The sequence below is a fragment of the Poeciliopsis prolifica genome, unplaced genomic scaffold (genome assembly GCF_027474105.1).
Source record: "Poeciliopsis prolifica strain line A6 unplaced genomic scaffold, Auburn_PproV2 SCAFFOLD050, whole genome shotgun sequence".
Lineage (NCBI taxonomy): Eukaryota > Metazoa > Chordata > Actinopteri > Cyprinodontiformes > Poeciliidae > Poeciliopsis > Poeciliopsis prolifica.
The window spans coordinates 4,023,052-4,037,711 of NW_026562425.1; the positions used below are offsets into that span (position 1 = coordinate 4,023,052).

The following is a 14,660-nucleotide window of genomic DNA, read 5'->3' on the forward strand; positions in this document are numbered from 1 at the left end:
AATGTTTATGTCTTAAACATAAACATTATGTTTAAAATTATAATGTTTAAACATCAACGTTAAACATTAAATCATTATGTTTAATCATTGTGATTTGACATAATGATTAGTTAAATCAAATCACTGGGCTTCTCTGTTGGATTTTATTGTATTTAAAATCAGGATTAAAAAACTTACATGCGCCACTTGTTACAAAATGAGGAACTCCCAACTAGATCAGTGGGTGCAAAGTTCTCATCCTATAATGCACATACAACTGATGGTCTCACATTTTTTACTAATAATGCCACTGGGCTCATAGTGGAATAATTTTCAACTCTTCCATTGATACTTCAATGTGTAATATGCTGTTTTACTACCAGATGGCACTCGATCTCCTAACTACTTCTGAAGGAAGTCTCTGTCATGTGATCTGTGATCAATGCTGTCTTTCCATTCCTGTAGCCGAAGCAGGAAGTCTCTGATTACTGATTTTAAAGTCCAGATGAGAAAAGCTGAACTATCTATGCTGGTTCTGACTCAGTTCTGCCTCAGTTCTGCAGGCTGGTGTGTTCGGACTGGCAGAATATTTGATCTTCACCATCAATATTTTTGGCAGCGGTATTTTTGGATTTATTTGTTCTTCATTAGCTTGTGTACTCAAAGATGATCAGAAGAGTATGAAATTTCCAGATTTCTAGGTTAAGTTTTCTTGCTGTGGTTTGCAGCTTCTGTGTTTGGTCTCAGATTCAAGCGATCTTTAAATCAGGTTCTTTTTATTAACTGTCTCACTCTTTAACTGGTTAGAAATTCATCAAAGAGGGAACATATTGTTCAAAAGCAGCTGGAGAGAGAGAGCCAGTTTTCTCTATTTTACCAGACACAATCCAGTCAGACATTAACATTGAAAAGACAGCTTGAAACCTGAATACAAATTCCTCTTAGATAATCCACCAAGATGCAAACAACCTCCCTTGTCTTTCCAAGATTACTGTCATCAATTCAAGGAAAACATGAAACATCTTTATCACTTGATTAATATCACATTTTGAAACAACATTGTCAGGTTTAACACCTCAGATTAAACAAACACAGGAAAGACAAGAGAGTTAGGTTCTTTCTTACGTGCGAGGAGAACAGACAGTGATGTGCTTTTAGTTACAATCGCCTCCCACTCTGAAACCACATTTGCCTGCTCCTTTCTTTTTATTGTTTTTAGGATCCCTAATCACAAAGAACGCTGTAACTCTAAAGGGAGGGGAAAACACTTCATCACAAAGCTACAGCGCCAATGACAATCACTAACTAAAACACAAGGTATCTTGCACTTGATAGTCTCGTTAAAGATACAGGGTTAAACAGCAAGTTGTACATCTTCACTATGTGACCTGAATACAAATTGTCATAGTTTTATAGCAATCGAGCCGGTCAAAGAGGTTTTGCTTCCCGCCGAGAGATAACCCTGCAGAAATCTGTTGTCACTGCTTTTCTTCAGTGAGGCCTTCTGAGAAAGGAATCAGAGTAATTCAACAATACAGAAACATCCTTAACTCTAAGATGAAATTAAACAATAAAAGCATATAAGCATGTATCTTTATAATATACATTATAAAGATACATGAGAATAACAAATATTTGATCAATAACCTCACAATTTATCCAACAAACATAAAAAAGATGCACAAAGAAAAAGGTTTTTAATAAAATATGTAAAACCCCCATCATGCAATTTTTAAATTTTGGCTTCATAAGCAATATATGTGAGTTTAAATGTGACTTTATCATTCTAGGTAAGATATAAAACTCTGCTTCTTTCGTAGAGATTTTTTAATCCTTTCATCAATTTTTATTATTTATTAAATGTGTAAATTATGGTCTCCAAAGAATAATATCCATAAGTATTATTTAGTTTTATCCTAAAGGTATTAAATGTTTTCTTAAATTCAGTAAAACAAGCTTTGAAATTTCACAATGAAACAATGACAATCAAAATGAAAATATATTTCCATTATAGTACCCGAACTGAAATATAAGTGATTTAATGTTATTACCTTAGCATAAAAAAACAAAACACTCAAAACATTCTGTAAACTGGTCAAAAAAATAAATCTGAACATTTGATGGAGATGTTTAGACAAAAAAGAAACAAAATGGATTACAAAGAGTACTGAGACTTTAGCATATTTAGCAAAATGAAGACAAACAACAAATCTGTGTCACTTTTTTTATGATTGGATTGATATCTTTCCATGTTCTCAACTTATTAAATAAGTTTCACAAGTTGCATTCTCACAGTTGCGGTGTATGTTTTCTAAGCAAAAAACACAACTTCCTTCTTTGTGTAATTTAAAACAACAAAATCTATTTTAAATTAAAAAAAAGGAAAAAAAGTATAGGAATCGACATGAACAGTAAAAGAAACTGTTCCAAGGCACGTGCAAAGCCAGTCCCTACAGTGGACCTGGACTGAGATGTTCCCTTGTTCTTGCAAAGTTACTTTCATTAGTAAAATAAAAAATAAAAATACAGTTTCCACATGCTGGATACCCATTACAAATTCAAGAAAGGAGAAAGATAATCTGAATCATTAAAACAAAGGATCCAGTTTTGACTTCTACACTTTCAAGGAAAAAAATTAATAATTTTTTTTTATTTTGTCTCCTGGAGAACAAGACATGCCTCCCTGCTGTAAGGACTAATTTATATTTGATTATTTCATTTAGATTATACTGAAAACATAGAATATGAAAATGCCCATTATTGCAATATAAGTTAAACATACATACATGCGTAACATATTTTGTAAAATTAAGTGAAATCTTGATATAAATTTTACATTTGACATTTTTCTTTTTTTCAAAAGAGAAAAAGGTAAGAATATTTCTTTAGTAATATTTTGTTATAGATTGAAAATAATAGAAATAAGGAAACCCTTCACTAAATTGACAGAAATAAAATAAATATTTTACATATATTTTAGACACATTTGAAACTCGTGTTACTAAAATCCACAAAATGTGAAATATGTTAAAAGCATGTTACAAAGACGGATTAAAAAAACTACATATGCATGAAGCAAAAAACACAATGTTTTAGACTTTCCTTAATAAAAAAATAATCAAACTAAAGACAAAAAGGAATTTATATATGCATTGCATGAATGATGATCAGCTGAAGAATGCCAAAATTTTTGTTCATCTTTTGAACCAGCATGCTTGTGTTCTCACTGTAAAAACATAACATATATTTTGGTTAGTGGTTGAGTTTCAACAGAGTTCATAATGTATTAGTAAGAAAATAATTGTCTCTCTACAACTCATTCAATCTTCATTGTGCCTGGGGCCTTGACTGGATCATTTCAATGAACTGAAGAACTATTCGATGTCCATGTATTTAAGTATTGTGACATCACTGTTTTATTAAGGCTGTTTTTGTTGTTTGTCAGGAACTGAGGCTCTGAGTGGTGATTTTCTTTGTGTGCTTTGTCTCTGTTCTTTACTTTGTCCTTATCACTCCTCCCAACTGGTGAGCTTCTTTGTCTCCTGATCTTAAATATTTTAGCTTCAGCCTCAGTCAAATTAAAACATGTAAATATTTTTAAATGCCTTTTGCATTGCTTTGCCTTCCAAAAAATTTTGCAGAATTTATTTCAATCTTGTCTCCCTCCAGAAGATATATATGTCCTTTTACTATTCATATTTCCTAGAGTATAAGTCCAGGTGACTTTGGTTTTCTTCACTTATTCCAAACTGATCATAGATTTAACATCCTCAACTATTATGGTTTCACATTCTTATAGAAACACACCCCTGAGTGCCAGGGGTGTGCAAAATACAATTGCAATTGAATTTGTTTATCCTTATCTAATGTTTGTGTTTAAACATAGCATGAGAAAAATACCACATAATAAATATTAAGTATATTTAAAGCTATCTTGCTTTTTCTTGCAAAATATGTAGACCTACCTTAAAACTTAAAACAGTACTAATATTATGAAATCACTGTTAATACATAAATCTATTAGCACAAGTATTTGCATTGACGGATACAAAAAATTGACACAACAAAGCATAATAAGAAAAAAGGACGATCAAGAAATACAATTTAAACTATGAAAAAATAATATTAGATGTCCTCTTACCAGTACGCTAAAGATCTGTGGCTTTGGATCTACTAGAATAGATATTCTACTAGATCTTCGAAATATAGATGATCTTCAAAATGTAGCAAATCTTCCAGATCTTGTAGATCTGTTGGTTCATCTACATCAGTGGAAGATTCTTGTGAAGGTGATTTCTTTTTTGTTAACCTATCAACCGCTTTCCTTAGAAGTGATCTATTTTCTTCTATCTTTCTTTCTGGCCCATCTGCCTCTGCCATGTACCAATCTCCTCCTCTGATCTTTTCCATCCACTTTTTCCGCTTGGCAAAAGGCTCCCATTGGCTTGGGTTTTTGAGGAGTGTGTCGGCCTCCACAGATCTGAGGCGGACTGCCTCTGAAGAAATTGTTGTTTCATTGGCATCTGGTTTGTTGCCTCGGGCAAAAGCATGAAACAGGGAACTTTTGTCTTTGCTGTCTATGGTTATTATCTTGTTGTTGATAAGAACATCGTAGTGGCCATTTGGGTGGTTTGTACTCCTTGGTCTGTAGATCAGTGCCACAGTGTCAATGGTAGCTTTGCTACCTGGAATTATCTCCTGTAATTTGGTGAGTTGTCCATGTTTGTTCTCTACATGAATAATAACTTTTGTGGCAGTGGCCTCTGATAGGACTCTGACATCAAAAATTGTACCTGGTGTCTCTGGGTTCTTGATTTTGACAGCGTGCAAATTTGAGTGATTACAAGGATTTGCTGAACGTGTGGAACCTGGATCCAATGGCATATGAGCAATGTAACTGTTGTTCTGCCCAGCGGTAAGTTTTGCGTTTGTTCTGTCAGTGTTTAAAGTTGAGCTGATAAATTGGTTTACTTTCTTGTGAGCAATAGAAACCATATGACTGGAAAACTTCTGGTGAAACACTTCCACCAAAGCATCAGCCAAAAGACCACTGATGGTTTCAGCCAAGTCCTGTTTGAAAGCGCTCAGCAGCTCAGTGTCTGATGAAGTAAGATCAGTTAATGTAATCTTTTTATTGAAAAAGTTAAATATTCTTGATTGAAGGGAGTTTTGTTTCTCTGAAAACAAAACTTCCTTTTTATATATATCCAATTCTTTTTCAAAATTTGAAAAGAACTTTCCTAACATGGTAGACACTGTGTGGATGGCATCTGCTGCAAGTGCAGCATAGTGGGTTACTTGAATTGCTTTGAGAACTAGGTTTGTTTTCTTCAGAGAACATTTTCTAGCTGAATCATTGTTAAGTTTAGCTACCTTTATAGCTTTCTTAGCCTCATCTACAGCTGAGTCCAATATTTCTGTAAGAGATGAATTAAACTTGTCCTCCCACCTCAGGTCTGGTCTCAATGGTTCTATGGAAGTATTGCTATACTTAACAAAAATGTCCTGCAGTTTCTTCCTTTTCTCTTCATTGTTAAGTAGATCACAAAGTTGTTCTCTGTCCTCAACATGTGAAAGAATAATGGAGTTCACTAATGGCTCTTCTTCCAATTTGGATTTTACTTTTTCAGTAATTCCCTTCGTCACTTCATTTTTAATTCCTTTTAGTATTTGTTCAAGTAATTTCTCCTCTGCTTTTCCAAGTCCATAGGATGCTGCTTTCTCCACAATTTTCTTTGCTGTAAGTTTTAGAGCATTTTTCATGTTTGTCTTTGTGACAGTGCTTAAACCATTTTTAGCCTGATTGGAGAGAAACTTTGGCAATGGCTTCAGTTTTTTACCTATGGCTTTGATTGCTGCCTTGGCAGCCTTGAATCCCTTTGAAATTATTTTTCCAACTCCAAATGATAAGATGGAAACACCGATGGAAATGGCTTTTCCAATACCCCATTCTTTCCAGCTGAACTCTCCTTTTATCATGGCTGTAATACCTTCAGTGCAGTCAGATAGTCCTTCTGAAATGAGACCAATTCCAATTTGAGCCAAGGTACCAACTGTAAATGCAGTGAGTAAAGTTCCTCCAATAATCTGCAAAATTCCTAAACAGAAAACCAGCAGACCCTCCCAGCAGAAACGGGGCTTCTCCTCAACAGCAAACACATATTTCAGACCTCGATTGTAGAGGATGTAGGCTTCTTCTTGGAGAGCTTCATCAGCGAGTGAAATGAAAGAAAAAACTGAAGATTTTTTGGCTAAGGCATCTCTACCCTTTTTTTGGATTTCATCAAGTTTTTCGATGGCTTCATCGATGTTTTTACCAAAAAGGTCATACATGTTACACTTGGTAGTTAACTGTTTATCAAGAGGGGTCGGGTCAGAGTTTGCTGTGTCTATAGAAGACATTTTTACAAATTGCAAACAGATCATGCATTCCTCATTGAGATACTTTAATGACTCCTGTGCCTTTCTTAGATCTTCTATAGCCTTGTCCAGGTAATCGGTTTCCTCTCCTTTATGGTACAGTATGCATGATTGTAAAAAGCAATGGCTGCCCAACATTCATCTTTTGTCATGGCTTTTTCAAACAGTTTGGCACCAAGGTCCCATTTACCATCATGCAAAGCAATGTTTCCAAAATTGATGTAGTGATAAATGCTTGAACATGGGGAAGTTTGAGATGAAGACTCTTGCCTTGCCACAGATAAATCCTTCTTTAGACTTTGCTGAAGTTCACTCTTCTTCCGCTGCTCAATGTCTTCTGATTTAATTTGCAGCCAGATTCCCAGAACTCATTCATGATGGCAACAATAACTTTTCTATCATCTCCATCTGTTTTCTTGTAAATATCATGAAGAGTCTCACAGTACTCAGAAAACAGGTCCTCACGCAAATTCATCTCAGAAACGTCATCCATCATGGAACTTATCTTTTCTGCTGCAAGTCTGTCCCTCGTGATCTTGGCTTCCTCCAGAGACGTAGCTGACCTGAAGTCGTGCTGCAGGTGTTCAGTGCATGCAATGATCTGAGCAGAGCCAGGTTTCCCTTTGCGTGCTGTTCGACCAAAAGCCTGGAGTTCTACTCTAGTGTTTTCAGAGAGGAAGGAGAGGATGACAAATAATCCTCCATTATTGTTCACCTTTTTGGACACTTTAATGTCAGTGCCACGACCAGCAAGGTTTGTGGCAACAATAACATCCCCAGGCTCCAGCTCCTTGTCGATTTTGCTCAAACTTTCTTTGTCACTTCGACTGTAGAGGATGATTTCACCTTTAATGCTGCTTTTCAGTTCTTCATAGATTTCTTTGGCTGTGTTGATAGTTTCACAGATCACCAGGGCGGCTCTTCCCTCTCTGTATGAATTTGAGGAAATCTGAGACATGACAACTTGTTTTATTTCTGATTTCCACTCTTTAGAAGTTTTTTTCAGAGTTCCTTTGACCTCATATAGTTTCTTCCTGTTGAATGTTGGCATTCTGCATGCAGACAGACTTGGATATAAATCCTGCAAAAACAGAATGTCCTTTTGAGTACCGAGTGTTCCTGTGTGGTCCCATATATTTTGCCATGGTACTTTTGAAAAAAGGAGATGTTAGAAACGTAGTTTGTCACTGCTGAAATTGTGCTCAATTTGACTTGATGCTTAATCTCCACAAACTGCTGCAGACCATCCCCCATTTCTTATTCAGTTCAATGATACCAGTGGATCTGAAGTCTACTGGACAGATATTCTCATTCTCTACAACATAGTCCCGTCCTTCCTTCAACTGCTTTGCCAGAAAGGCATTCTCCACCCACAAACACATTTTGGTCTCAATGAGATTCCTCAAGAATCCAGGAATGCTAATTTTGTCAGTATTGTCTGTGCAAGGAGTGTACTGAATCTTCTCTGAGATTAACTCTGCAATGGGCTTGATGAGGACTTCTTCTGAGTTGTAGAGAGGACAACACAATCCTTCACCCAAGACAAGAAACTTTAGGTCTGGTATTTGATTGGTGTTGTAAGGACTGAGTTTTCTTGGACAAAGCAGTCCTTCCTCATTTAATGTGTAAACTGTAAAACCATTGGGGACATACTCCTCCATTTCTCCCAAAAAATTTATCACATCATCTTGACTCACAATTTTCAGCTTATTGAGGATGTCGTTCTTGTCTCCCTTATGGATGTCGTCTGTAAATCCTTGTGGTACAATGTTGGTTTCTTCTGCAATGTGTAAAATGTCCAGCGGATCATTAATTTCGCTTTCTTCTGTGTTTATTGAGTCAAAGATGGCCCTGAAGAATGAAGCAGGTGGACCCTGGACAAATGTCTGGTGTTCTGATGTCAGGAAGCCATACTGCTGGACATGTCCCCAGATCATTGCTAGAATAGTATTCAGGTGCTCCATGGAGACCAGGGGGCTGGACAGGTAGGTGAGCTGCACTCCCTGATCCAACAGCAGAGAATCCACTTCATCAATGATGATGCACTGATAGCTGCGATCAGGCCTGACATCTTTCATCTCAAATATCTGGCGAAGATGATCAGCAGCGAAGGTTTCAATTGTTCCATAGACAATGTCTTTTTTGTAGCACTCTTTTCGACTGCTGTCATCAGTTTTATTTGTGTTTGTGTCAACAGTAATGACAAATTTCTTGTAGAAGTTTTCCCATTCTGCTGCATCTCTTTGACACAAAACTGAAGAGCTGGACACCACATCTACCTTTTCATCCCTGAACACACGCAGTGCCGCAAACATTGCTATGACACAAGACTTTCCTTCTCCAGTTCCCATTTCCAGGAGTTTCCCAGTGTTGGACAAGGCCAAGAGGCACCAACTTATCATCTGAGTGGCTCTGGGGTAATACTTTTTTTCATCATGAACAGCATTGCATAACACTGCCAAGACCTCCTGAAGATCAGCTGTTTCTGTGCTGTTGCTGAGTTGTTTAGCCTTTTTTATGTCATTATGTTTCTTGATTTCTTCTTTTTCGATGAGTTCTGTCACATGAGCAACTATCTTCTGTGATTTATTCAATGTTTCCTCATCAATGTCATTCATCTGCCTTATTTCATCAAAAAGCGTGTCAATGTTTTTGATTTTCTCATCTTCCAGCGTTCTTGTAAATGATTGATTAGATGTTTTGTTTTCTTTGACTCCAAGAGTTTAATTAAAGATTCATTTTCCTCATTGTGCCACTTGGCGGAAACTTGATATGTTTCTATTAAATGCAATATCTTCATGATTGATATCCAGCCCTCATCATGATGATGTTCAGTTAATGTTGCAATGAGAATAAAGAGCTCATATGGCAACCAAAGTTTTCTGTTCCTCAAGATTTGAAACGCTTCGGATGATGTCCATTTGAAGGTCCAGGTCTGCAGGCTGTAGGCAAATAAACTCTCCAAACAAGTTGATGCAATGCTTTGTGGTTTTAGTTTTATGAGAAACCACTCTCAGAAGGTTTTCAATAAAGGTCAGGATGACCTCATGAGGGAAATTTCCTTTCCTGTGATTTTCTTCAGGATACCAAACATCCTACTCTTAGTGCATGCATCTTTGTTTAGGTTTGCATGAAGAGTCTGAAAAAGAGCAGTTGTAAATATTTTTGTTTGTTCCAAATCTTCACTGCAGAATTTACTCAAGATGTTTTGCAGGATGTCAGTGGGAATGTTCAGAAAATCATTTTTCTTTAGTTTTAACAGATCAAAATGATGGAATGCAGAGAGACATTCTCCTCAATTATAAATCCTCTGTTAAGCTGAAGAATCTGAGTTTTATTCGCAACCTGCAGATACAAGTAGTCAGACACAAAGTCATCGAGGGAACCATACACAATGTCAGCCTCATAGATTTTCCTAAAGGATGAATCGGTTTGTTCCCTGATATTTGTCCTGACAGATATTCCAAGGTTCTTGTAGAAGTCAGACCACTCCTTAGTTTGATCTTCAGGGTCAGAGTTCAGCACAATGTCCACTTTGTTTCCCAGGTAGAAATGTAATGCTGAAATCATGGCTATGACACATGAGTCTTGTTCAGCAAAAAACAGCTGCGGTATTTCAGTTTCCTTAATTGGAAGCAGCAGACACCACTGCACCATGTGTTTGATGTGGGCCACCAGCCTTTTGCATCAAAAACTGCTTTGCAGATCTGAAACAGGCATTTTGTTGATATTCTATGTCAAATATTTCACTTTTTAAAGAATCTTTTATGAATATTACTCTTTTGGTCCATCTTTTAAAACTGTCAAAACAGCAATAATCAATTTTTTCATTCCATTAATTGTAGAGTCATCTAAGTTCTCTGACACCTTTATGTCAGCCAGAGTTGCATCTACATTGCTAACTTCCTTCTTTCGGAAAACTGCTTGAAAATCGTGATAGTAACTTTCAAAATCAGCAAGGTGAAGAACTGTGTGAGAGAACATCCTGAATCATCTGTCCAGCCTGGTGATATCTCATAAACGTTTACCAATGAAAGGACTTTAGCTATAGAAACATCCTCTTGCCATTTTAATGACATTGCTTTGAGCAGATTCAAGGCCTTAGTTGGTGTCCATTGCTCTCTCTGCACAAGTCTATGGATCATCTCAATGGTTTCACTGTAGTTTTTCTTGTCATTGAATATGTGAGCCTTGATAAGAGGAGTCTAAAACTTTGCATTTCCACATTTGAAGTTGCAACAGAGTTTCTACCAGGAGCATCTTCAAATGATGATGCAAGGACGTTCAGAAATTGTGTAGGAAAAAGTTGCACCATAGTGAGCTCTTCTTCTGACCATCTTTTGGCTACAATGACTGCATCACAGTCAGAGATTTCACTTTTAGTGATGAAGTGCATCAGGGTAGTATATAGCGCATGAGTCAACTGGAAACTCTCTGAAACATTACTTGCTGATTCACTGATAATCCCAACCAAGGACTGCAGATGATTGAAGACATTTTCCCGCGATGCCTCCTCTGGTAATTCCAGAGACACGGCACAAAGCTCTGTGACGTAAACTTGTACATGCTGCAGAGTGCTGAGGGATGGGGGATTATTTCTCCATTCATCACTGAGAAGATTGTCCAGCGCCAAGACGATCTTCAGTAGCTGGTTATCTGTTACCTTGGTGATACTGAGATCTGAAATCTCAATATTATATTTCAGTGACAGAATTTCTAGAAACTCATCTTTGCCACTGTGAGTGTCGTTTGTTGAACTGATCAATGTGCCTAATTAGAACATTTACCCTGGTCTCTTTTTCTTCTGACAATTCATTTAGCTGTTTCTCATGCTGCTTTTCAGCTTGTTCGAGGGATGTTTGGAGTTTTCGATTCAACTCTTCTTCTTTTCTTTTTTTCCTCTCCTCTCTCCTTCTTTCCTCTTCTCTCCTTCTTTCCTCTTCTCTCCTTCTTTCCTCTTCTCTCCTTCTTTCCTCTTCTCTCCTTTGTTCTTCCCTGATTGGCTCATGGAAGCAGTTTCCACACTCATAATGATCATCATAGCCAACTGGTCTGTAATATTGTCCTCTATTGTAGATGTAGACATTTCGCCCATGGACAATATCCTTGTAGAAATCATCAAAGGTCATACAGGAGGCAATACTTTGTAACACTTGCAGCACTTCAGGGAGTCGCCCATGTTACTTTCCTTTGGTGATGTGTTTCCCATCTTGGAAACATTTATGGAGGACTCACGACAAAAATTTTATGCAGACTCAAGCTGTCCTACGAGGAAAGAAAAAAAAATCACATTTGAAAACAGAAATGAAATATTTTATACTTGATTAAATCAATAAATAAACTAAATAAGCAACAAATAAACAACAGTATTCATGGAAAGGCAATAAAGAGAACACACTATATTAATGTGTATCTAGATATACAGTGCCTTACAAAAGTTCTCATACTCGGATCAAAATATTTATTTTCTTTGACCTTTTAAAACAAGAACTTTTGATTCTGTAAAAATACTTCTGAATTTTATCAAAGTTATTAAGTTTTAATGGGGATCTTTGTACCTTTCTTAGCATTCACGTTTGTGCTTAGTTCTTGTTTGAGAATGTAGGTGTTTTGCATAGCCCATGGGGCAGTATTCATGTGTATGCATTTGCTCTTTTAAGAAACATATTTTTGTTTTGTCTTTTTAAATCTTTATTCACAGTTTGAAGATTAAGTGCTGTTTTACTTTGCCTTCTCATGATTTACAGAAGTTTTTTGTTACACTTTTTTTTGCTTTTGATTCTGTTTAAAGTTTTCCATTCTGTTGTGTCATTTCATTACCAAAATAATAAAATGAACAAAACATTTCTTTATAATTCCTGGATAAATTGAGGAATTTATTGAGGAATTGGAGGACTATGAAATGAGCTTTGAGATTGATCTTTAAGGTGTGAAAACCTTATGATGTTGATTCACTTCAAATGAGGAACTCTAGTGTTATTATATGTGCAAAACGATCTGATAATTACTAACAGAAACAAGGAAATGAAGCTCAACATCTGTGAAACTTGTTTCTTGGACTTATTTCTCTCTCATCTGAATAAGTTCAGCAGGTGGAGGATTGACAACTTTATTGTTTAAAAACTTCCTTGTACTTTTTGGTTTCACTTTCAGCCTTAGTGAGAATCTTTAAATGCTGTTATGGCATTTTGAATAAACACAATGACAAAATGCATTTGGTTCATGTTTGTTCTTGATTGACTTAGTACCTCATATTAAATAGGATTATTAATCTTTATAATGTTTCACAAAATAAAATGGTCATGTCCTCAGTCTTTCAGCATACACAGTTTTTGTTTTATACAAATGAATCAATTCTCCCATAGACATATTTTCTTGTGAGACTTTGAACTTTTATAACATAATTGAAGAGTTGATTCTGTATGAATTGTTTTGTTACTTATATATTTTATAATATATATTATATATTTTCTTTATTTAACTAAAGAGTGGGATTTTAAGACAACTTAATGCTTATTCTAAGATTACTGGACAACATTTGCAGATGCTTTTTCAGTGACAATTTTACACATATCCAGTTAGGCTTTAAAATGAATTACAACAGAATCTTCTCACATCCTGTCTGAGGAGGTTCACTGTTTAGAAGACATTTCAGGTTGCCCTGTTCTAAATGGATAAATTTGCACATTCATTCAGCTTTTACTTTCTACTAAACTCAACAAAGTAATTGTCTTTGGACACCAAATGGTTGTCAAATGATTTTGCTATAATAGTGTATGTGTGTTTAAGTATAAATTCACCTTTTACTCTTACTACATCAAAGTACTATGAATACTTTGATGTTGTACAACAGTTTTCTGTGCAAACAAGTAAATAACAAGTACTTTCATATATTAAAAGAACAAGGTGTTTGTACTTTTGACATTACAACTAACACCAGTCTTTTGAGTGCGTCATATGGAAAGTAAGACAACTGCAAACCTACCAGATGGTAATTTACCAAAACTGACAGGATGGGAAATAACAGCAGAGAATAAGAAGACAATGTACTCTGTTACTTGTGTTTTTGTAAGGCAGAGTAATCTAGAGCTTTATAGTCCAGCACAATGCTAACTTGCATTTTCTTAAATTATTTAAAGGTGAAATTGAAATTATTATTTATACTCTGTTAGTTTACCAGGAATAATATATCAAGCAAAACAAGTTGATGTTTTTGAGTAGCTTCAGTTTCTCATGACTAAAATAAGTTTCTCCACTATTGCGAAAACTTTACAATGTTTGCAAATCATGACATAAACATAAAAAGTGTTTTTTCACAACTGTCTCAACTGTGAATATGACAAACATAACAAAACTCATCTAGCCAAAGTTGCAAACATCTTTGTTTTTAAGTTAAACAAAAATGTTTCTTAAAGATGGGGTTTCACTGGAACTATTTTTTAGTTATTGTTAACATGTTCATTCTACCTCATTCTGTAGAGTACAACATCAAATGCTGCAGCAGCCAGTTGTAGTGATACAGCCAGATGCAGGGACTTCCAAATGGGTGCAGTTTAATCTGGTCTCTTCTTTTCATAGACACCGTGAAGACTGTAGCATAAAATGAAATGATGTAGCATTGTTGGACATGTTTAGTAAAAATCATTTTCAAGGCTTAATCATTAAGAAATATAAATAAATATCCTCAAGAGCCTTTTAAACCAAGTATACAACAAGATATTCTATCTCTCATATAAAATAAAACATGTTAACATTAAGCAAATACACAAACAACTGTGTTCTACTGCTTCTTAAATAAACAAGTAATATTTCTTATCACAAATCACCATAGTTAATATTTTTACCTCATTCTTGTTTCCAAGTGTGCTATTTTAAACCTTTGCGTCTGGTTCCTTCGGGATCTTACACTGTCTAATTGTGCTTGGTTAGCAAGGAGGTGCAGCATATCACACAGCTAGAGGTGGAGACTCAAGTCACATGGCTTTGACTCAGTCACTTCAGATTTGAATTGGACTTGAGCCTGTTTACTTGAGAACACTTGATGTTTTATCCAAAATTAATTATCAAGTGGGCCCCATTAATTCATTTTACTCATTCCGTATTAACACACACAGACTGTCCCTCTGTTTTCCAACACCAATCAAATGATCAAGATTGAAAAAAAAAAGCAAGAAAAATAAAAAACTTAAAGCAAAAACGTGACAAATTTTCTTTCGTGCATCAATTACGAAGCATCCAACAAAAAAGAGGGCAACATGCAA

General features: G+C 35.7%; 2 protein-coding genes across 2 annotated transcripts; both read right to left on the reverse strand.

Annotated features, from left to right (window-relative positions):
- Window positions 1-1,116: 1,116 nt before the first annotated feature.
- LOC129378078 (uncharacterized) lies at window positions 1,117-7,646 on the reverse strand. Its single transcript, XM_055058356.1, has 2 exons — window positions 4,121-7,646; window positions 1,117-3,205 (listed from the first exon to the last, which is right to left on the reverse strand). The coding sequence occupies exon 1, from the start codon at window positions 6,535-6,537 to the stop codon at window positions 4,153-4,155; it is 2,385 nt and encodes a 794-aa protein (XP_054914331.1). The 5' UTR covers window positions 6,538-7,646; the 3' UTR covers window positions 1,117-3,205; window positions 4,121-4,152.
- LOC129377948 (protein translocase subunit SecA-like) lies at window positions 7,602-14,319 on the reverse strand. The gene is made up of 3 exons (XM_055058170.1): window positions 14,244-14,319; window positions 13,867-13,989; window positions 7,602-11,664 (listed from the first exon to the last, which is right to left on the reverse strand). Exon 3 carries the CDS (start codon window positions 9,015-9,017, stop codon window positions 7,602-7,604), a length of 1,416 nt encoding a protein of 471 aa, XP_054914145.1. The 5' UTR covers window positions 9,018-11,664; window positions 13,867-13,989; window positions 14,244-14,319.
- Between the last annotated feature and the right edge of the window lie 341 nt (window positions 14,320-14,660).